This window comes from Eupeodes corollae, chromosome 1 (genome assembly GCF_945859685.1).
Source record: "Eupeodes corollae chromosome 1, idEupCoro1.1, whole genome shotgun sequence".
NCBI lineage: Eukaryota > Metazoa > Arthropoda > Insecta > Diptera > Syrphidae > Eupeodes > Eupeodes corollae.
Window position 1 is genome coordinate 159,912,409 of NC_079147.1, and position 22,820 is coordinate 159,935,228.

At 37.9% G+C, this 22,820-nt stretch overlaps 1 protein-coding gene and 1 long non-coding RNA gene across 2 annotated transcripts; one reads left to right on the forward strand and one right to left on the reverse strand.

The window, feature by feature from the left end:
* The first annotated feature begins 2,713 nt into the window (after positions 1-2,713).
* Positions 2,714-18,080, forward strand: LOC129946324 (zinc finger protein 845-like). The gene is made up of 5 exons (XM_056056466.1): positions 2,714-4,404; positions 13,936-14,076; positions 14,138-14,150; positions 15,076-15,206; positions 16,257-18,080. Exons 1-5 carry the CDS (start codon positions 2,928-2,930, stop codon positions 17,756-17,758), a joined length of 3,264 nt encoding a protein of 1,087 aa, XP_055912441.1. The 5' UTR covers positions 2,714-2,927; the 3' UTR covers positions 17,759-18,080.
* On the reverse strand, positions 11,862-14,077 carry LOC129938657 (uncharacterized). Its single transcript, XR_008780480.1, has 3 exons — positions 13,379-14,077; positions 13,226-13,317; positions 11,862-13,161 (listed from the first exon to the last, which is right to left on the reverse strand). It is a non-coding gene; the product is annotated as an uncharacterized LOC129938657 (long non-coding RNA).
* Positions 18,081-22,820: the final 4,740 nt, after the last annotated feature.

Below are 22,820 nucleotides of genomic sequence, written 5' to 3' on the forward strand. Positions count from 1 at the left end.
TGCAGACTGGACCGAAAATCACTTGAATAATTTTTTTTCTCGAAACACCCATCTTTCTTTGAAAGTGTCCAGATCTCAGCGCCATAAATGAGAACCGGAATGATGAGTATCTTGTAGATGGTGACTTAAGATGCTCGCGATAGAAGAGTAGTAAACTCAATTGCCTTCTAAGTCCAAGTGCTCTGTAGAGCTCTTCCCTATAGATGCTGTTTCAAAATTGATAAACAGATGGTGGGTATCGATTTAAAGATCCTTGGTTTTTTCCAAGATCTGCCGTAATGTGAATATTTCGTCAATGGTGGACTATCCTGATCTGAAACCCACTGATAAAGACCTATCAGGTTGATGACGAGCGGTTTCAGACGTTCACATAATACGGCATAAAGGGTCTTTTATGCAATGTTAAGGAGACTGATGCCTCTGTAGTTGGCGCAGTTTAGAGGGTCTTCTTTCTTATGTATTGGGCAAACTATGCTGAGATTCCACACATCTGGTATGCTTTCTTCCGACCATATGTTGCAGATGAGTTCGTGCATGCTTCGTACCAAATCATTGCTTACTCTGCTTTGAATAATTAGGAAGTGGTGCCATCAGCTCCAACAGCTTTGTTGGACTTTAGTTTCGATATAGCTATTCTATGTTGCCAAGTTAAAGTATTTAGTAACTCCCTTATAGCGGAATTTGATTTGTGATTGCCATTATATAATTTAATGGAGTGATATTTTCATATTCTCAGCATTTACTTCAGTTTCCCTTATCGTCTCTACAGGCTTTCGTTCGTGGCTGGTACCCTTACGGTTTTTACCTTTTGGTAATATTAACAAACCTCATTCCTGTTGTGACATCCCTCTATCTCCTTAGCTGTAGCGCTTGCCGACATTTGTCGTCAAACCAGGGGTTTCACTCTGGTTGCCATGTGAAAGCTAGCACATGAAAGGTGGCATCTCTGATGGCTGCGACACAACGTTGCCACTGGGTTTCAATGCTTACAGCAGGTTCTTAACATTATTCGGCATGAAATCGATCTTTGAGTTCTCTACGTTAACAAAAACAAATATAGACAACCATAAGAATGCGGCAAAAAAGCATGAAAAATTAAATGATGCCAGTTCTTTTCTATTGTTAAGAATCGTTAACTATTATCGTTCCTAAACGCTATGATTTGGAGCAATCCTTACTCAACTCATTCTCAAATAAGTAATTTTTTTTTGGTTTGGGTAAAAACGATGGTGCAATATTTTAAACATCCTATTGTTTAGGGTTTAACAATTTACTAGCTAGCAATTTGCTATAAAAAAAGTTACCAATTTACAAAGGGACTCCAACATTTTAAGCCTTTCCTTTTGTTTTTCTAAGTACTAAATTTCTAACTGCCTTTTATTAATAATGGCTGAAACACAAACACGCTTCAGCTTCGGCTTCGCCTGACGTTTACGAGTTCAGCCATAGGAATTCAATGTATGCTATCACAATGGAGCTTCGACCTCACGTTTCGTTTGACAATCGTAAGGAAAAGAACGTAATGTGACTCCAAACGGAAGCTCTAGTTCAATTATCTGAACATTTGTCTGACAGCTCATCAGCTGTAAAAATATGTCAACAAACAAAATATTTGCTCTTTGAAGGGATGAAATAATAGAAATGTCATTCAAAGCAACCTCGAAGCAGGCCTAACGTAACGCAGACGAAGCTGAAGCGTGTGTGTGTGTTTCAGCCATAAAAGAAGCATCCAAACGTGTCTAAAAAGCGACAGTTCATGAAAATAAACAAAGCAAATAAGCTTATATGGGCCTATGAGTCAAAAACATTCTTGATGAAGATATAAATCCTTTGCACGTAACAAACTAAAAAATCCATTTGTTTAAATTGTTGTATTTGTAATGTGTACGAAGTCAACGGGAAAAATTGACGTGTTTTCACGCATACATAGAATCAACTACTAAGTTTTTATGGGAAGTTTCATAAAATAAGAGGAGAAATCACACGCATTCTTAAAAGAGTTAACGAGTCTGATTTCCGGTTTTACTTGTAGGGAAACCAATATGGCTACCAAGGATTTATATCTTTGCTAGAGGGTTTGTGCTATTAATTGGAATTCACAACTGTAGGCTGGACCATTCCATCCACTGCTCTTTTAAGAATAACTGAACATATGGATTTAGGGAATTCGATAAAACTTTAAGTACCCAACTCGTGATTTTAACTTTAACAAATTGTTAAATTATAGTGAGGTATTAAAATAGTTTAAAATAAGGTAAATTATCCTTAAATCTTTGCGTGAGTTCAAATGCCATTTGTTATCTTAATAGAACCACACATTTTCACCATACAATAAGCTAATATTTTTTGTTGATTCCTCTCTTTTCTTTTTATCCTTTTGTTTAAAAAAGAAACTTAACTTTGATCTGGACATTGTTTTTATTTATCTTATCAATTTTGTCTAAAATTCTAAAGCAAGTTAAGAGCAGACAATGTGGGATGTTATTTATTATATATTTAGTATTATTTAACTCAGTGAAATGTTTTCAAATTTATAAGCTTTCCCTTTTATTTGAAAATTTAGTGAATGAAACTTTTGTCGACTTTAAATGAAAAAAATCTCTTCGTGTAGCTAACCTTTGCTTGTTAGATGTTACACAAACGTTAAAGTGCCAATACGCCCTTAACTTTTCAATACAAGTTTTTCCAATTGACAAAAAAACCTAAACGTCAACAAAACGCAGCTGACAGGAAAATATTGAACAATTTCTTCGTTTTGCTTTGCAAAGTTTATTTTTATCTACTTTCTTAATTCAAATGAATTATTTTCCTTATCTTTAATACCAATTTAACTACAATGATTCCTTAGAAAAATTAACTTCTGCATATAGTTTTAATGTACACCATCATTCCATCATTATAAAATAAAATAAACAAATCTTTAAAAAATGGCTGGCGAGTTAACACAAATCGGATTCTCTAATTTGGTCAAGGACGGCAGTTGCAGCTTCACCGACTGGCCAGACGACGATATAGACAACGAAAGTCACATCAATGGAGTCATCATGACGGAGGATATGATTAAGCAGGAACCAGAGTTAGTAGTTGACTTAAATAATCCTGACGAGGAGCATAAAATTCGCTCGTTCCTCGAGAAGACCATTGTCGATGATGAGGAGCGACAACAACTCAATTGGCTTACCTGTTTGGTCTGTGATGAACGCTTTCTGACTACCAAAGAACTTTCCCTGCATGTGTTGGAGCATACAAAAACCGAATCTAAAGATGATATCCCAAAGGAGCTGACAAACCGACAAGCACCGAAAACTCAATACACAGGATTTTCGAGACAGGAACTACTGCAAGACTACGTTAATATTGCCGTCGAGCTGGACGGAAAGGCTACTTACACCTGCAAACTATGTCCGAATAAAGTTTTTGCGCGACAAGTTTCGATACGGAATCATATGAGAATCCACGAAAATCCAACTTACAAAGAACGCTCTTGCCATATCTGCCATAAGACGTTCCTTCGGCGAGATACGCTGCTGGTCCACTTAAGGGTTCACAGCGACGAACGAAAGTACAAATGTGACGTTTGTGATGCTTCCTTCACACATTCCAGTTCCCTGGTCTCGCACAAACGCATCCACACTGGTGAGAAGCCGTATGTGTGTACGATTTGTAGCAAAGCGTTTCGCGAATCTGGACAGCTCGCGGCCCACAAGAAAACTCATTTTGAGAAGCTTTTGCAATGTCCCAAATGCGACAAGAAGTTTACCACCAATAAGACTCTTCGCGGCCACTGCCGCACGCATACCGATGAGCGTCCGTATGCGTGCTCCTACTGCGCAAAGACGTTTCGTTCAAGCACAGGTCTGACAACACATCTGCGGGTACATACAGGCGAGAAACCGTACAAATGCGAGATATGCTCCTACGCTACCAAACAGTCCGGATACCTGCGGACGCACATGCGAACCCATACCGGCGAGAGGCCCTACAAGTGCTCCTACTGTGACAAGGGGTTCTCGGAGAGGAAGCGTCTAGTGACACACACCCGAAGTCATACGGGAGAACGTCCCTACAAATGTATATATTGCGATTCGGCATTCGCTCGCACTGATAACCTCAAATATCACCTGCGAACTCACACCGGTGAGCGGCCCTTCGAATGTGTTGATTGTGGAAAACGATTTACCCAACGTACAGCTTTAATTGTTCATCAAAAGATTCACACCGACGAAAAGCCATATTCTTGTCCCCATTGTGACATGAACTTCCGCCAGAGCGGGACCTTGGTCACTCATTTGTTGATGCACTCGAACGAGCGACCATTTAAGTGTGATCTCTGCGAAATGGGATTCAGACAGAGGGCATTGCTCAAGCGACATGTTGCCAGAGTACACGGGGATGGGGGTATCTAAAATTAAGTAGAAATAAAAATACCAAATTTATTTAAAATACAAATAAAATAAGCTGGGATACTGCAACAATGGGGGAGAATTTTCATATTTAATAGCACATGAATGCATAATTAATATATATTATAATTTAATTTAAAAAGTGTGTCGTTTCTAGTCTTTGATTACAATATACAAAATTATATTATGTGTTTTTTGTTTGAGTGGGAAAAATAAAATTACAAGAAGCAATTCAAATTATGAATAAACAAGTTATTATGTTTTTTCGTATTCATATTTTTTCTCTCTTAATTTATTGAATCTGATAAACAAGGTGTCCAAAATCAATGATCCCAATTTAGATTGGAGAAAATCGAGATATGAGCTATGTATAAATGTATACAGTGGTGGACAAGAATTTAGCACACTTGTTAAAGAAAGAAAAACCATTTAATTTTCAATATGCTTTCTTTTTTTTTATAGTAAACACACACTCAAGGGGATATTACTACCCTTATTATGCAGAGGCACAGTGTGAGCACTAGGAAGAGGAGAGAGGATTAAAAAGGAGATGTCCGTGCACATAGGTTTAGAATTCCTGAATATTGCAATGACTAGGAAAGACAGAGCGTAAGCCGTAAAAATAACGGTAAAAAAGGGTCAGACAAGAGACCTTACGACGATGTTCAAGCGAAGTAAATGAACTTATGATGATATTATCATCTATCAATTTAAATGCTCTACGTTCAATACTATCCAAGAGGCTTAAGTAAGTTGCAGGAGCGCCAGCCCAGAGATGGGAGTTGTAATCAAGCTTAGGACGTATGTAAGTCATGTAGATAATAGCCAGATCGCGTATGTGATCATTCCACAAGAGGTGGTTGGTGATACACATACCGAGAATATCGAGGTGTTCAGTCTCATTGATGCAAGTGCCATCCATAGGTAATGGCAATGGCAATGTATCGCTTTAACGATACAAGGCAGCATTGGGTTTTCGAAGCATTAAATTAAACGCGGTTTTTTAATCCCCATTGAACAATGCTGTTTAGGTCGGAATTTAATGAGCTTATCATATTTTGTCGTTGCAGTTCCACATCCGAAGAAGAGGGATGTGAGTCTGAAAACGAATTTGAAAAGATAAGAGTACTACGGCAGCGAAACAATGTATTGGATGCAGACAGGAGATCATTAATAAAAATGAAAAAGAGTGTTGGAGACAAAACAGAGCCCTGGGCTTATGGTTTTCAGACTTGAATTCATCCAGTTATTCTTGTATTGAACGATCCGAAAGGTAATTACTAATCCAATGAAGCAGGGATTCATGCAAACCGAAAGCACGCATTTTCGATAAGAGAGCCTGATGCCAAACCCTATCAAATGCTTTTGAAATATCAGGTGCAATAATCTTACCTTCTCCAACGCGATGTAAAGATTTGCTCCACTGTTCGGTGAGATGAACCATGAGATCACCAGTGGACCTATTGCTTCGAAAGCCGTACTGCCGATCATTAAGAAGCTTTCGATCTTCAAGATATTTCTTGAGCTGATAATTAATCAGCGTTTTCATGACCTTGGAAAGAAGGGACGTAAGTGCAATCGGTCGGTAATTAGAGGGTGAGGAAGATTCGCCTTTTTTGGGTATGGGCTGGACAAACGCAGTTTTCCATCCTCTCGGAACGAGGCCTGAGGAGTAGGACAGATGAAAAAGCTAACGAAGTGGTTTTGCCAGCGTTGAAGAACATCTCTTCAGAACAATAGCGGGGATACCATCCGGACCAGCGGATTTATGTGTGTTTAGATCTCTAAGGACTCTTGCCACAGTACGAGTGCGAAAAAAAATTGGTCCCATAGAATCACTAACTCGTTCAAGTACAGGTGGAGTCATAGCACTCACTGGCAGCGTAGAATTGGTGGCGAACTGCATAACAAAGAGATTAGCTTTCTCCAAAGAGCTAACAAATGGAGTGTCATTGACAACGAGCGTATTAACCGATGAAGAGGATGAATTCCTCATGTTTTTTACAAATGCCAAAAATTTGTACTGCCTTTGGGACATTGCAGTATTGTTTGGTCATGTTAAAATTTGGTCCGTCGAATATGGGCGTTGCAGGCCTTCCTGGCTTGTTTGAACTTTTTCCGGCTTTCGTCAGTACGGTTGGCTTTATAGCAACGGAAACTTACCTCTTTGACCCTAGCAACCTCTACAGCTCACACCAAACCATGCGTTTCCCTTGGGTTTGATACTTTTAACCATGTTTGGTATAAAAGTTCTCATTATCAGGAGAATTTAACTTGTTATCATATCAGTGTCAACGTCACCATCGAGGAAGCATAGTGACCAGTTAAAGATCCTGAAGTAATTATTTAGACCGTCCCAGTTGGCTTTCTCGTATTGACAAACGATTCTCTTAGGAGCTCTTTCTTTAACTGAACAGTTTTGACCCGAGAAATTTGCTGATATAACACAATGGTTCGATGAGCCTAGAGGAGATAGAACACTAACAGTGTTTTCTGCTCGACCTTCAACGTCCAATATTCGGGTGGGCTCGTTGACCAGCTGAGTTAGGTGGTTCAACTCAGCGAAGTTTTCTGCACACACTCCATCGGGTGTTGTCTGGCCTGAATGTTCAAGCCATGAAGAATTGTGTACATTGAAATCGCCCGTAACAACGATTTCAGTGCGAGGATAGGACGAAACAATTCTTTGGATGGAATCAGACAAAGCATCAAATTCACGAGAAGTTGATACTCTGTCTAAATTAGGGCTTCGATAAAGGAAGCAGTAGTGAATGATTTGCCTATTGACTTTTTGCAGTACAGAAGCAAAACTTCTTGGCAATCTTTTAACCAAAGCCTCACATCGTGACTTTGGAATTGCAGACCAAGCATTTTGAATCTTCTGCCACAATTGTGTTAAATTGTTTTTTTTTTTGCTCAATGTGATGTTTAACATCTTCCACAAATTTTCGATCAGGTTAAAATCCAAAAATCCACTTCAAAACATCGATTTTATTCACCTCTTAGGCACACTTCACTAACTTTGAAGTGTGTTTAGGGTCGTTGTCGTGCATGAAGCGCCATAATAACGGCAATTGTCTTCTTCGTAGGGTATCATATGAGCCAACAGGATAGCTCTGTACACATTGTGGTTCATTTTGGTGTCATGAAAAAGCAGCCCAGACCATAACGTTTTCTCCACCGTGTTTCACTGTCTTAATAGTGGCCCTTGGATCATATTCCCTGTTTTAAGACTCCATACATATTTTTTCCCATCCGATCCGAGCCGGCAGAATTTGGATTCATCGCTCTAGAACACTTTTTCCCAAAAACGAATTGGTTTGTCTGGGTCAGCTTATGTGAACGTCTGAAGCTTTGGTCCTTATCAGTGTGGCTTCAGACCAGGAAAGTCCACTATCGACCAAATATTCACACTACGGCAGATCTTGGAATAAAACCCTGGAGCTTCAAATCGATACCCACCATCTTTTTATCGATTTTAAAGCCGCGTATGACAGCATCTATAAGGAAGAGCTCTACCGAGCAATGTCTAGTTTTGGCATCCCTGTCAAACTTATCCGTTTGTGCAGAATGACGATGGAGAATGCACGCTGCTCTATCAAGGCCGGAAAAGATCTCACCGATGCATTTGATGTCAAAAAAGGTTTTAGACTGTCATGCAAAACTCAACCGTCAACACTAGAGGCACAATCTTCTAAAGGTAAAACCAATTACTCGGATACGCAGATGAAATTGACATAATTAGAAGATCAAAGCGTGATGTCAGTTTAGCGCTTTTGAGCATTCTTGGACAAAACGTCACCATGGACAGCTATAACTTCGAGGTAGTTAAGGACTTTGTCTACCTAGGCACCGCTATTATTGCAGACAACGACACCAGCGCTGAAATCAAACGAAGAATATCTCTTGCAAATCGCTGCTTCCTTGGACTTAGAAGGTAATTGAGAAATAAAGTCCTCTCTCGAGTTTCTAAAATCACCATCTACAAGACACTCATCTTCCCGGTTCTAATTTATGGCGCTGAGGCCTGGACCCTGTCAAAGAAAGATGAGAGCATCTTAGGATGCTTCGAGAGAAAAATTCTTCGGGTGATTTTTGATCCTGTACGCATAGATGAAGAGTGGAGGAGAAGATATAACGACGAACTGTACGGGCTGTACAGCGACACTGACCTATAGTTAGCATAATTAAAGTCCAACGGCTTAGATGGCTGGGTCATGAGCGAATGGACATCAACGCTCCAGCCCATAAGGTCTTCGAATCCAATCCCGAGGAACGGCGCAGTAGAGGAAGACCGCGACACAGGTGGCGCACCCTGGTGGCGTGCGAAACTGTAGCGCCATCTTAAGTAAGTAAGTAAGAGCAATGCTATTTTTTAAAATACAATTAGAACAAATCCAATATTTTTAATCATTTTCTCCATATTTGAGGCGAAAACCTTAAATATACATTTTCTAGATTTTCAAATATTTTGTTGTCAGTTTCTTGGCCTATAAATAAAATTGCTTGTTAAATTTTGTTCAACCTTATACTGATTTGGTATTACATCGCAATATATAATATTATATTTTATTGAAGGCGCTATCTTCAATGGTTCGTAAGATATTTGATTTTTTAAAAATTGTGTTTTAAAAAATACACCCATTGAATTTTTTTGAAAACTCTTTTTTCAGAATTTGATGTTATTATCTGTAAAACAAAATTTTAATTGTAGTCGATATCTCCACTGGTTCTTGAGATATAGTCGACTAAAAAATGTATCTCAAACTTCTCTAATAGGCGTAACCACTTTTATTAAAATTTTTGAAAATTTAATTCAACTAGCAGGCCATGACTTTTACTGTTTTTTGTATATTCAAAACATGAATTTATCTTTTGTTAAATTTGTGAAGAGCAAGTTTGAATTAACAAACCTTTAACAGCCGGTAAGTCAAGTTTAAATGAAAAACTTATTTTATTTATTCATTATATTACTACATATACATGTTTCCAGAATAATGGATATGCTTAAAACAAAAAGAAACGGTTAAAAAATTTCGTATGAAGGTCACACTTACAATGTTGAAAAATTGAGTGTTGACGGCACCAAAGCGTTTTGGGGCTGCGATAAGCGCATATCGAATCCACACCTTTGCTGATTCTGGCAATTTCATCCAGCAAATAAGGAGCCACACGCATGGAAGCGATTCGGCCGGAGTAGCAGCTTCAAAGGTATTTAAAAATACATATTTAAATTTTCTATCTTTGCTTACCTTGTTCCAAAAAGAAATTGTCAAGAACAAACACATTTCTTTACAGTGTAATTTATAAAATTAAAAAGAAATATTCTTACAGGTCGTGTCAGAAATAAGGGGAACTGCAACTGCAACGACACTTTAATCCACGTCTACTATTTTAAATAAAGACTATGGCAATCAATCGCCTGTCGTAAGTGGGAAGTTACCCAACCATGACGCCTTGAAAAAGGTCGTGCAAAGGCAGCGAATCGCAATATCAAGTGTCCCACCTAACCTCAATAGGTTGTGCGACCTAATAATACCACCACAAAAGTGTCAATACCGAGTGGGCCCGGATGAGGAGGAAAATTGCCTGCTTCACGACTCAGGGTTTTTTCCAAATGCGGCTTTTGACGGATGCTTCTTCCATTTTGTTAAAAACATGAAGAAATAAATGGCTGCAGAACATTTAATGACACAGTACAACAACGAAGTCGATTTCTCGCTTTCGGCCAGAAAAATTGTAGCGATGGCGTTCGTGCCACCGGAGCGTTTAGAGGAAGCTTTCTCCGCCGAATCTAGAACTAATTTTAAATTGGTTCGAAGATAATTATCTGGGTCGGCCAAATTTAACCGGTGGGCGAAGACAGGCACTCTTTCCATCACAAATTTGGAACGTCTTTTGGAAGGACGGTAACCGGTGCTGCCAAACCAACAACTTGGTGGAGGCTGCTCATCGCAGGATGCAGATCAAATGTGGTGAAGATCATCCAACTATTTGGAAATACCTATAAGCTTTAAAAAAAACACACAAAATGGAAGGGATAAGCACTACGAACAATTTGTTCGCGGAGAAGAGCCTCCCACTAAAAGATCAAAATATGTAAGAGCAGACGAAAGAATCTTTTGGCTCATTTCGGAGTTAAACGAAGGTGAGGGAAGGACGGCTGTGGAGTTTTTAAGTAGCACACCCCATAATCTACATAAGTAGAGTATTGTAGAGTACAGTAGTTATAGAGTTAGTGTTAATTATTTTTTTAAGACGCTAAAACTCTGCTTCATTGCTTTGAAACTTCTCCAAACACTCTATTGAAACATCCTCACGATGCTGTTTTTGTTTCACTATGATTAGGAGTAATCGCGGCAGGCACAGCTTGCTCATGTCTAAATTTGCAGTTAATATGCGATGAAATGAATTTTCTTCACCATTTGTGTCGTGGTTACCTTGTGACCATGTTTAAAATTTCATTTGCAAACCCTTGTCTCTTTATAAAAGCTAAATTCTTGGTGATAGGTTAGGTTAAAGTGGCTGTTCATATTGGAAACGGACACAATTGGGCCAGTTTAATTGCCCATTGTGATATATCATGCATCTTGAGGCTTCCTCCTGAGCTCAATGGAACCAGTTTGAGTCCCTTACGAAACGTGAGAGGCTGATTAGTCTGATATGATTTAGATTGTTAAAGAAGAATCCTCCTAGGTAATTCTTGCGTTTTTGACCTAGAACAGGGCATGTACAGAGAAGGTGAAGAACTGTTTCCTCCTCTTTCTCGTCCATTAAGCTTCTGCAAAAGTCATTTGTGAATACGGCTTGCCGCGTGGAGTGAATTCCTATTTGACAGTGTCCGGTTTTGACACCTATTATTGAGCTGTTGGTGGTGATGTTGTTCCACCTGGTGTTTGCCTTCTTCATAGCGACTTGCACTAGCAACAGTATACTAGCAGCGATTGGTATGCCAGTACGTACCAAACGTGGTAGGATGAGCTGCACTGTGCCGTTCTAGGCGAGTTCATCAGCCTTACAGTTACCTGGAATGTCTCTATGGCCCGGCATCCAGCAAAGGTGAATATTAAACTGTTGTGGCATCTCCATTAGAGATGGTCGACAGTTATGAATTGTTATAGAGTTTGTAGAGACAGAGTCTAGAGATTTAATAGCGGCCTGACTATCTGAAAAAATACGGATATCACTTGTTGATATCACGTTTTCTTTAAGGCAGGACAAGATTTCTTTTATCGCCAAAAATTCCGCCTTGAACACGCTACAATGGTGGGAAGGTGGAATGAAAGGCTTAATTCAGTCGTTCAGAGTACACACCACCACTAACCCATTCTTTTGTTTTTGAACCATCTGTATATACATACAGATATTCTCATACACATTCTCCCAGAAAGATCTGGGAAGTGTAGAAATCTGGAAATTTCTGTGGAATTGCAGTTGGGGGATGGTGTAGTCTGTTGTTGCGAGGCAAGAGGAGGTGTGGAGGTGGGTGAAGTGGAAGGGTAGGATAAGGATGAGGTAGGAAAAAGAGATAGGAAGAGTTGGAATAGGTTAGGTGGGATTGTTGAGATCCGGGGGACGCGGCCTGCTTGCGGTGCACGGCGTCAGCTCGTCGGACGGGGGGGGATCTTGCCCCCGAAACTCAACCTCGCCTGCAGACAAAAACATAAATCAGGCCAAGGAATGAGGAAAAGGAAGGAAACATAAACGGACGGACTATTGGCACATCAGGGCACTGCGGATGATGTGCAGTGAGGCCATTACCCACCCTACCTTTAGGTATCCGTGGCCAGTTTTGGATACCCCCAAAATTGTGGTCGACGATCGGGTTCAGGTCATCCTAGGTCCATGTCCACTCCGCTACCCTCGACACCCCTGAAAAAAAAAGACTCAAACACTCATCGTTTCGCTTGGGCGAAACATAAAAAAACTTTTCTTTTCTATTTCCGGCGTTTCTGTCGGAAGTTTAATTTAAACAAAATAAATTCACAAAATAAATTAACAAAAAAAAATTAACATCAAAAAAACAAGAAAAAGAATCTGGTAACAAAAAAAAAGCCAGGTTGGTAGTTCCACGACTTTATTTGCTTCTACCTTTGCGTAGAAGTACCCTTTTGGGGTATATTCTATTTTTATTAAGCGAAAACGTTTATCGGAGCCCTAATTCCCTACCCCTAAAGAGCTCTCAGGAGGTATCTTTTAGGACCCTATACAACAACAAATTTACGGGACCAAACACGAAATTAACACCAACCGTTTCTTTTCGCACCTCAATAAAAAAAAAGATACAAAAAAGATTATGGAATTAAACAAAAAAAAATTAACTTCCACGCCGATGAATTACTTAAAGAATTAATTTGTTAAATTTCGAAAAAAAAACTTAAATATAGGACAATCACAAACACAAAAAGATCCACTGGTTAGGTACGAAGAAATATATGTATGATATGGAGATGTACGCATATGTATATATAATTTAAAAATTGATTGTTTTTTTCTCCTTCAATTTGGTTCACGTCCAAACCTCCTTTTCTTTCAAGTTTCCTTTTTTTATTTCCTTCAATTTCAGATTTTTCTTCTTTGGGTTTCAGTTTTTCAAATTTGTATTTAATTTTTGATTTTGTTCAATTTCAAAAATTTTTTGAATTTTATTCAATTTCAAAATTTGTTCGAATTTTATTTAAATTTCAAAATCTTTGTTTTTTTTTTTTGGGCGGCGGCCCCGCTCTCCATAATTTAATTCGGGCCGCCGGGAATCAAACTATTATAAAAAAAAATAATCCTAAGTAAATTCCTATTCTTCGCTAAATTAACAGACTCACCACCTTTTCTTGTTGTTTGCTGGGTTTCTTTATCCAAAATTGTTGGCACCAATTAACATTCCACTTATTTCACTTTCTTAAATATCTTTTCTTTCCTATAAAGAATTAATTTTTATACATATTCGCGTTAAAAACAAATTAATTAAAAAAACTAACTATTTTAGAATCTGGTGGTCCAACTGTTTCTTTTTTAATATTTGAATTTAATTCTACCACTATCACTCACTTTTTAATCCACTGTGTGGTAGATGGCCAAATGAGGGAGGGCTGAAATTATCATCCCACAAACACCGGCAAAAAAAAATATTCGGATGATGTATTCTATCTCTAACAGGAACACATCATCCGATCCACCTATCCATACATATAACCTCAACCAACATCATCACACTCAAATAGTGGGAAACCACTTAGGTATTAGAACACTTCCAACAGAATAGGGGTATCAGTGTCCCAAGAACTAAGGGTGTGTTCCACGGTCGAAATCGGAGAGACCTGTAACACAGAACCACATGAAACCAGAACATTTAAAAAAAAAATCCATACACATAATAACAACGTAACCACAAAACGTATAAATACGAACCACCTAACCACTGCAATGACATGCATTAACCGTCAGTACTGAAAACTAAACACGGACATAAAACAAAGTTTCCTTCACATGCAACTTAACAATTCAACCAACTTAAACGACAATACACCAAACCCAGATCTCTTCCGGAACGCACCCATTGCTTTCCCATGGAATTTCTCTCCACTGAGTTATGGAGAGTTTCCATGGAGACCAACAATGAGGCAAGTGACAGCTACATCACAAAATAAACAACATCCAACAAGTCAACAACTTTTGGGTAAGTATGAAATTTATTTGTTTTTTTTATTTAACTATTCTTTTTTATTTTATTATCTTAGGATTGAGGATGCGGTTAACGGAAGGCATCCACAACACTGTGTACTTTGGAATTCGTTTTAAATACCTAAGAATTACGGAGGGGCCTACTACGTTTCCACCGGGCACTAAACCAAGATTAAGCTAGATTTTTCACAATCTCCTTACCATACAAATTTTAATCTCCTCAAATGAAAATTTCAAATAAAACTCATTGAAATCTACTTGGAAACATTAGTTTGTCAAATCAATCGGAGAATAAGGGCTGAAAAAAAAATCAAATGGGGTGGCGCAACAGTCCGTTGTGAACCAGGGCCTAGTGACTTACAACTCTCAACCATTCATGTATGTGAGTACTGTTGTCAGGAATGGAAGGGACCTACAATTTTAGGCCGAATCCGAACGCCTAGTTTGAGAAAGCACTTTTTCATGACAAGAATTACTCTTGAAGGATTTGTCAATTCCTCGCAAGAGGCAGTGCCCGCGAAAAATATTATTATTATTTTTTTTCTAAAATTAAGGTGGCACAGGCACAGTCCAACGCACTAACCATCATGCGACGGGTTGCTGAACCGAACCATTTAAACGCCAATTTCGTTTATTTACAGATGGAAATGTCAAAAAAAAAAACTATCTGTCTCACTTCCAAATGATTCAAATTCAATACAATAAACAACTTTCAAGAAATCACAGACGGAATAAAATGTATGTAAGTAGGTATACAAAAATAATAAATATAAACAAGAATATAATAAAACTAATTACTTACCGATGATTAGTGAACAAATACAAATAAACCTGGGCAGCGGAGGATGAAACGCTTTTGTTGGAAATGGCTAAGATTATGGTGGGATATACTCCAGAGGAAATATAAGTGAAAATTCAAAACTTAACGAATCGGTATAAGTAAAGTTTTTTGTTTTCTTTTTTTAATGTATTGTTAAATTCTTTTCACTAACAGAAAGGAAAAGAAATTGCTGGGCTATTCTGGTGGTTTTCCGTCTAAATGGGGTCTGTATTTACAAATAAATGCAATACTGGGAGAAAGACAACTGAGTAATGTGGAAAATCTACAAGAGGACAGCATTATGGGTAAAACAATAACTACTCAAAAAAAATAATTTTGTTAAAATTTGTTATGTATTTCAGAATCAATTTACTCCACTCAAGAGTCATTTTTAGACTCATTTTGGGTGATGTTTTTCCCTATTGCCAGTTCCGTCGGCTGCTTTTTCCGCTTCCACTTCGATCGCTGCTGCATCCACTACTCCTGCCGCATTATCCAGTCCGGATGTTCCATGAGAATAATTTGACATTGGTTGTTATGACATTAACCAAACGTCAAATTAATCTCCTTTTCTTTGGTGGAACCACCTCATGATTTATATTAAATCACTTGCCTTAAATCTCGGATTATTTTTTGGTGGAAACGTGCTATAAATCGGTTTTGTGTGGGTTAACACCCAGTCCACACCGATCAGCCCATTAGTCTGTGTAAGGCATTTTGTAAGAGTTCTTTTAATGTGTTAAGATGCTTTCCTGAAACGGATATAGAAACGTCATCCGCATAGGCGATTACTCTGAAACCCTCCGCATCCATACTAGTAAGGATTTCATTTATCACTAGGTTCCAGATTAAAGGTGATAGACCACCACCTTGCGGTGTCCCACTACTAACGAATCGTCTGCCAGAATAGTTGCCCAGTTTTGAAGTAATTATTCTGTTAGTCAACATTAAATGAATCAACTCCCCAAGCGAACTCTCTTGGCCATAACAGTAAATTATCTTATAAATAACACTCCTACCAAAAACTTTCTATTAAAATATAAGTTTTATCATGTTTTATAAAAATACAAAGATTACAAGAAAAATGTTTATAGCATCCGGAAGATTGGTTTAACATTGATACTACACTACCGACGACTATATATAAAATGTCAGCTTACCCTAAATCTTAAAATAAACGTCATTCAACAAAACCAAACGCAAACGCCACATTTGACATACTGAAAATTACAAAATTGTAATATTGTATAGTTTGTGAATTGTTTCTTTTTCTTCTAGTCCTTCCTAAGTGGAATGAATTATTTCCAAATCAATAATTAATAATGATATTTTAAGAAATTTAATTCATCCCCGTTGATCTCATCATTTCATTACAAATTTCAGAAAAATGGCTGGAGATGGCGAGTTAGCACAAACTGAATTCTCAAATTTCATTAAGGAGGAAAACAATACCTACAATGGATGCGAATGGTCAGGTGAAAACAATGTAGACGAAGCCGACCACATCAATGGATTTCTTATGACCGAAAACATAATCAAACAAGAGCCAGATTCCTTTATTAGGTTCACTTTAAATGACCAAGAACCAGATAAAGATGAAGTAAATTCGTTCCTCGTAAAACCTGAGGAGCACGAACAGATGGATTATTTTTCGTGTCTAATATGTGGTGAACGTTTCTTATCCACAGAAGATCTTTCACTGCATGCTGCAGAGCACAAATCGGAGCTGTACGAACATCTCCCGAAGAAATCCTCCAACCACAAAGCACCACCAACTCAGGTCCCTGGATTATCCAGGCAGAAACTTCTCCAAGATTATGTTAACATTTCCGTCAAATTAGATGGAGAGGCTACGTATACCTGCAAACTTTGTCCCGACAAAGTATTTTCCCAACTGGCGTCCATACGGAATCACATGAAAATCCACGAGAAGCGCACGTATAAAGAACGCTCGTGCCATATCTGTCTTAAGGTGTTCTTTCAACGAGAAACTCTATTGGCCCACTTAAAAGTTCACAATGAAGAAAAAAAGTTGAAATGCGATATTTGTGAGGCATCTTTTTCAGATCCCAATTCTCTAAACGCCCACAAACAGGGCCACTCTAGTGACAAGTTCTATGTTTGTTCTGTCTGTAGCAAATCGTTTAAAGAGGCTGACGAGTTAAAAGAACATAGAAAGATTCATACTCCTGAAACATTGTTACCATGCCCCAAATGCGATAGAAAATTCGCCTCTTATAAGGCTCTACGCAATCACTATAGTACGCATAAAGAAGAGCATACAACAACGGAACCGACGACGGCTCCTACTCCAGTTGACGACGATGAGAAGCCTTTCAAATGTCAGATGTGTAGTTACGCGACCACACAGTCCGGCTATTTGCGGCGACACATGCGTACCCACACCGGTGAGAGACCCCATAAATGTTCCTACTGTGACAAAGCATTTGCGGAGAGAAAGCGTCTGGTTTCCCATACCCGAAGTCATACGGGTGAACGCCCGTTCAAGTGCACCTATTGCGATGCATCATACGCTCGCAACGATAACCTCAAGTATCACCTACGCACGCATACCGGCGAGCGACCATTCGAATGTGATCAATGTGGAAAACGATTTATCCAACGTGCAGCACTCACCGGTCATCAGAAGATTCATACCGACGAAAAGCCATATTGTTGCCCACATTGCGAGATGAGTTTCCGCCACAGCGGTACCTTAGCCACGCATTTGTTGATTCATACAAACGAGCGACCATTTAAGTGTGACATCTGCGAAAAGGGCTTTACACAGAAGGCTTTGTTGAAGCGACATGTCAACCGTGAACACGAAAATGGCCAGGGCGCTGATACTATTTAAAGAGTACAATGAAATAGTTTTATTTATATTTATTAGTAGGTTAACTGCAAATTCATGGATTTACTTAATTTACTTTGAATAACCTTTTAGATTTTATTATTTATAAACAAAAATAACAATATAAAAGTATTATCTTAAATAAATCATTGAATTTATTTTGACTTTGAATTGATCTCGATCTATTTAATAAGAATATTAGTGTGAACCCAATATTGACATCATTCTGTGAGGGGTGAGTTTTCATTTAACCATCTTAATTTGATGTGAAACAGATGAAAAGAAATTAGTAAAACTTTTAATAAACTCTGAATCTAAAATTGTATTGGTTGAGTCTTTGTTTTCTTTAAACCTTCATCAAATAAATAATGTTGTTAATTCTTTAAATAGATTATTTGATTGAGTTTTCGTTTCTGAAGATTTGATTGCTAATATTTACCCCTCTCCCTCTTCTATCGATCTCTGTTTATCATAATGATTTTATTTTACCTATCCTCAACTACAATTTTTTTGAGCTTCCCAAAAAAAGTGTACTGGAATTGCAATCGGGCTAAACTAAAATTTATAAAAAGTGATGTTTGTTTAGTTTTAAGGATATAAATTATCCCATGTAATTTAAAAAAAACATTCTGAATGAACTTTTATTGATCATTTATTTGCTTTAAACTTATATAAAATTAATAGCATTGTTAATAATTTAGATAAAATTCTTGATTTAGTTTTTACATCACAAGATGAATTGAAAGTTTCAATCACAGATAATGTTCCATATAGTTTGTTAAACAATTCAATCCATTAGGAATTATATATTGAAATAAAATTATATAGATATTTAAAATTTAACTGTAACAATCCAAAATCATTTAACTTCTTAAAATCAAACTTCATTGAACTCGAAATTCATTCATTGTTCAATTTTTGAATCACTTTACTCAACTTCACAAGGAAACTTGGATTTTCTTTCAGATATTACCCCTAAAGTAGATATTAGTTCAATAAACTAAGAATTATCTAAAGAATTAAATGGACTTCAGAATCTTAAAAATAATCACATTCCTGGTGTCGATGGCATTACTGCTCTTGTCTTAAAAAAATGCTCTAGTTCTGTATGCTTTCCATTGCAAATTATTGTCAATCTATTTTTATCGTCCAGAATATTTTTGGACGAATGAAAATCTTCTTTTTTGATCCCAATTTATAAGTCTGGTTCGAAAAAAAATGTTGGAAATTACAGAAGCATTTGTAAGCTGTCTACAATTCCTAAATTGCTCGAAAGTTTAGTATAGATCAGCATGGGTTTTAATCGGGTAGATCAACTGTCACAAATCTAGCATGTTTCAAATAGACGCTATCTACACGGGTTTTAGTAAAGCATTTGATTCTGTATGCCACAACATACTGCTTCGTGAGCTTCATAACTTTGGGATTCACTCTAATCTCCTTCAGTGGATTTCATCCTTTTTAACTGATAGGGCACAAAAAGTAAAACTTGACAATCAAACCGCGAGATCTATTAAATGTACCTCAGGAGTTCCCCAGGGCAGTCATCTTGGTCCACTTTTATTTATAATCTTTATCGATGATATTTGCAAAAACATAAAATTCAGCTGATGATCTTATGTTTTTTTTAAAAATGAATTCCATTTATGATTGATATCCAAATAGACCTCGATCATTTATCAAACTGGTGTTTGGTTTACTGTCTTAAACTTAATGTCAAGAAATGTTTCGCTATCTCTGTATCTAGGAAACTTTCAACTTATGAGTTTGCGTATTCTCTTGATCGTTTCCCTCTTCAGAGAACTGCTACAATAAAGGATTTAGGTCTCTTCTTTGGTTCCAAGTTTACATTTGTTCCTCACATGGATGCAATTGTAGCTAAAGCCTCTATGATTGGTTTCATTAAAAGAAACTCAGCTTACATCTCTGTATAACTCACTAGTTACATCATTACTTGAGTATTCTGATGTCATATGGTATCCTTTCCAACAAACGTTTTCGGATAGAATTGAGAAAGTTTAGAATCGTTTCACAAAATATGTGTTTTGTTTTTGTTCAGATTCTCAAGCTCGACTTAATCTTCTGGGTCTGAAATCTCGAAGAACTATTCATGATATGATATTTGTGCGAGATATTTTATGTTACCATATAAAGTTTTCTAACGTTCTATCGTTTATTTGTGTTTATGGTCCGATTATACCATTGAGAGAAAGATAACTTCTTTTTCAACCTAAGCTTAGGACAAAGTTTGGAATGAATGAACCAGTTTCAATGTCAATAAAGGAGTTCAACGAAGTAATTAGTCTTATTGACATAGCATGGCCTAGAAACAAATTCAAAAATGATTTGTATTATTATTTTTTTTTAAGAAAGTAATCATTTTATTCTTTTTTGCAACTGTTGAGCCTGTAGCTCGTAGATAAAACAAATAAATAAAAGTGAGCCAACGAGATGAGTGTATCTTCCACACGTTTTAAATGTTTGTATGATGATGTTTAGAGTTAGGAACGATTTTAAATTTTAGCTTGTATTAAGACGAATCGTTAGAGGTCGTTCATAGCCGCTTCTGAAGAACGAGTAAATGCAATCCGCCACTTCACGAAAATAAGAGACAAAATTAAGTAAAATTAAATTTAGTAGGGTAACCTTTACTGCCAACAAGAGCTTTACACCGAAATTTTATTCAATCCAAGTCTCACAACGTTCAATAAGTACTTTGTTTCCACGATTCGTTTACTACGTTCCACAGTTCCCAGATTATTCGTAGGCTTGGCTTTCCTTACCTCTTCCTTTACATCTCCCTATAAGTTTTCTATTGGATTGATGTCGAGTGATTGTGCCGGCCAAACCATAACCTAAATTCCCTTAACTCGGCACCATTCTTTTGTTGTCCCGTTGATCCATAATGCCTTTAATTTAATGTATTTGGTCTACACCTGAGTAAGAAAAACAAGCCCAAACTAAAATGTTCGACCCTATTTTATTTGTATTGTTTTTGTTAAACATATTTTGTATTGGGTGGATGTCTTACGTATTATCGAGATCCAGTACCACGAAAGAACACAATTTTTCTTTCAACAGTTGAAATGAGAGGCAATAAGGCCGGCGATAAGGGAAGCAATAAGGAAGGGATTTAGGACTCAGGATAGGTTAGGGGCGCGGATAATTCAAGACCACCACATAAGGGTAGGCCAGAACTAGGATAGAAGGACCTTACATACACATAACTCTAAGAGAACAAAAACTTAAACCGACATACACACGACAACCAGAACTTCGAAAATAGCATATACTCAAAGACAACGTACAAACCGCCACCAGACACAGGACTACCGACACACCACGACCGACACACCATCACCAGACACACCAACACCGGACTACCGACACTCTGGACCTGACACACCTCGAGAACTCTGCGGCTGTTGGTGCAGCATGGCCGTAGCCACCCAATCTGGAGTTCAACTGGCCTCATTTTTCGAAATCTCCTCTGACTTCGAAGCTGAAGTTATGTTTTTTGACCCTGTTCACTGAAGAGCCCTACCGCACCACCACTGAACATTTTAATTGGACGCAAAAATTGACAAAATAAAAAAAAACGTATCAATTACACCGTAACGTGACTTACATTTTTATTAAACACAGTTATAACAAAAAGAATGGAATATACAAAAAATTAATAATGATATTGAAATTGGAAAATTTGAAAATTAGAAACATTTTAAATTTAAATTAATTCAAATTTGCATTTTTTTTACATTTTAATTTATTGAACCATACAAATTTATATACATTTGGCTTAATTTTAACATAAATAATATTTAACAATAACTTTAACTGAAACATTTGTTGGCACAAAGGGGGCCTAACGTTATACATTGATAAAATTCAAAATTTAACATGTGTTTAACATGAAGTCGATGGCTAAAAAAAAAGAGTGTCGTTGATGGGGTTCATCTCGGGTTATTCAGTCTCAGTTGTCCTGATGGAGGATGGTTGGGTGTGGCGGTGCGCGTTCAGCCGCGGTAGTATGCCGACTCCAGGCCAGCATAGAAGGAGACGTCGTTGTCTTCGTCAGTGGGGATTTTTGCAAGATATTCATACCACAAAGATATCTCGGGTCGTGTCCTGATTGATCATCCTTCTCATTAATTGGTTAGGGTGGCTGGAGACTTTGGTGATTATCTTCCTTGCTGCCTGTGCAAGGACCTGGTCAAGTGGCTTAATTTCAGCTTCTTCGTAGACTCTACGTTTGCTATAGTGCTTCTGTCGTTGACGGTCGAATTGTAGATCAGTGCATATCCTAAGTATCTTCCTCTCAAAGACTTTAAGTTTTCCCATTGCAGTGCTTGATATGGTGAACCGTATCGGAAAACTGTAGTTGATAACCGGTCTTAGCAGTTGTTGGAACAGTTTCGTTCCTTTACTTTATCTATCTTCTTCAAGAGAGGATAAACTCGGTGGAGTGCAATTTTAGCTTTCGTTATCACAGCCTTGATCCATCCGGGAACGTCAGAACAAGGTTTCGGGCCACTGCCGCCGATCTGCAGCGGCTGTTGTTGGTGACGGGTCTCTGGAAGCATACCAGTTCCGATTTTGAGGTATTTACCCTTATTCCCCGGGTGGAGGACGAATAGGTGAGTGAGTCATCCGCAAACAGCAGGTTCTCACAATCCGTTGGCACTGGCTGGTCAGATGTCATCAGGCTGTAGAGGAACGGCACAAGTTTCGATCCTTGGGTGACTCCAGCCTTAACGTCTCTAATCGTTGACTTGCAATTATCTATTTCTACGAAGAAGTTTTTGAAAGAAAGAAAAGAAAACAAAATTTTTATTATTGGATGTGGGATACTGGGATATTAAAAATTCCGAGCTTATGGATGAGAGCCTCAATCCAAACGCTGTCGAAAGCTTTCTCGACATTCAGAAAGCATCCAACTGTGCCTCGGTGGCTATTGAAGGCAGCGGTGATGTCGGACTGAAACTTTAGAAGTGGATGGATCGTTGTGAGTGAGCTTGTCGGAATCCAAACTGCATGTCGAGGATGATTCTATGCTCATTGCAGA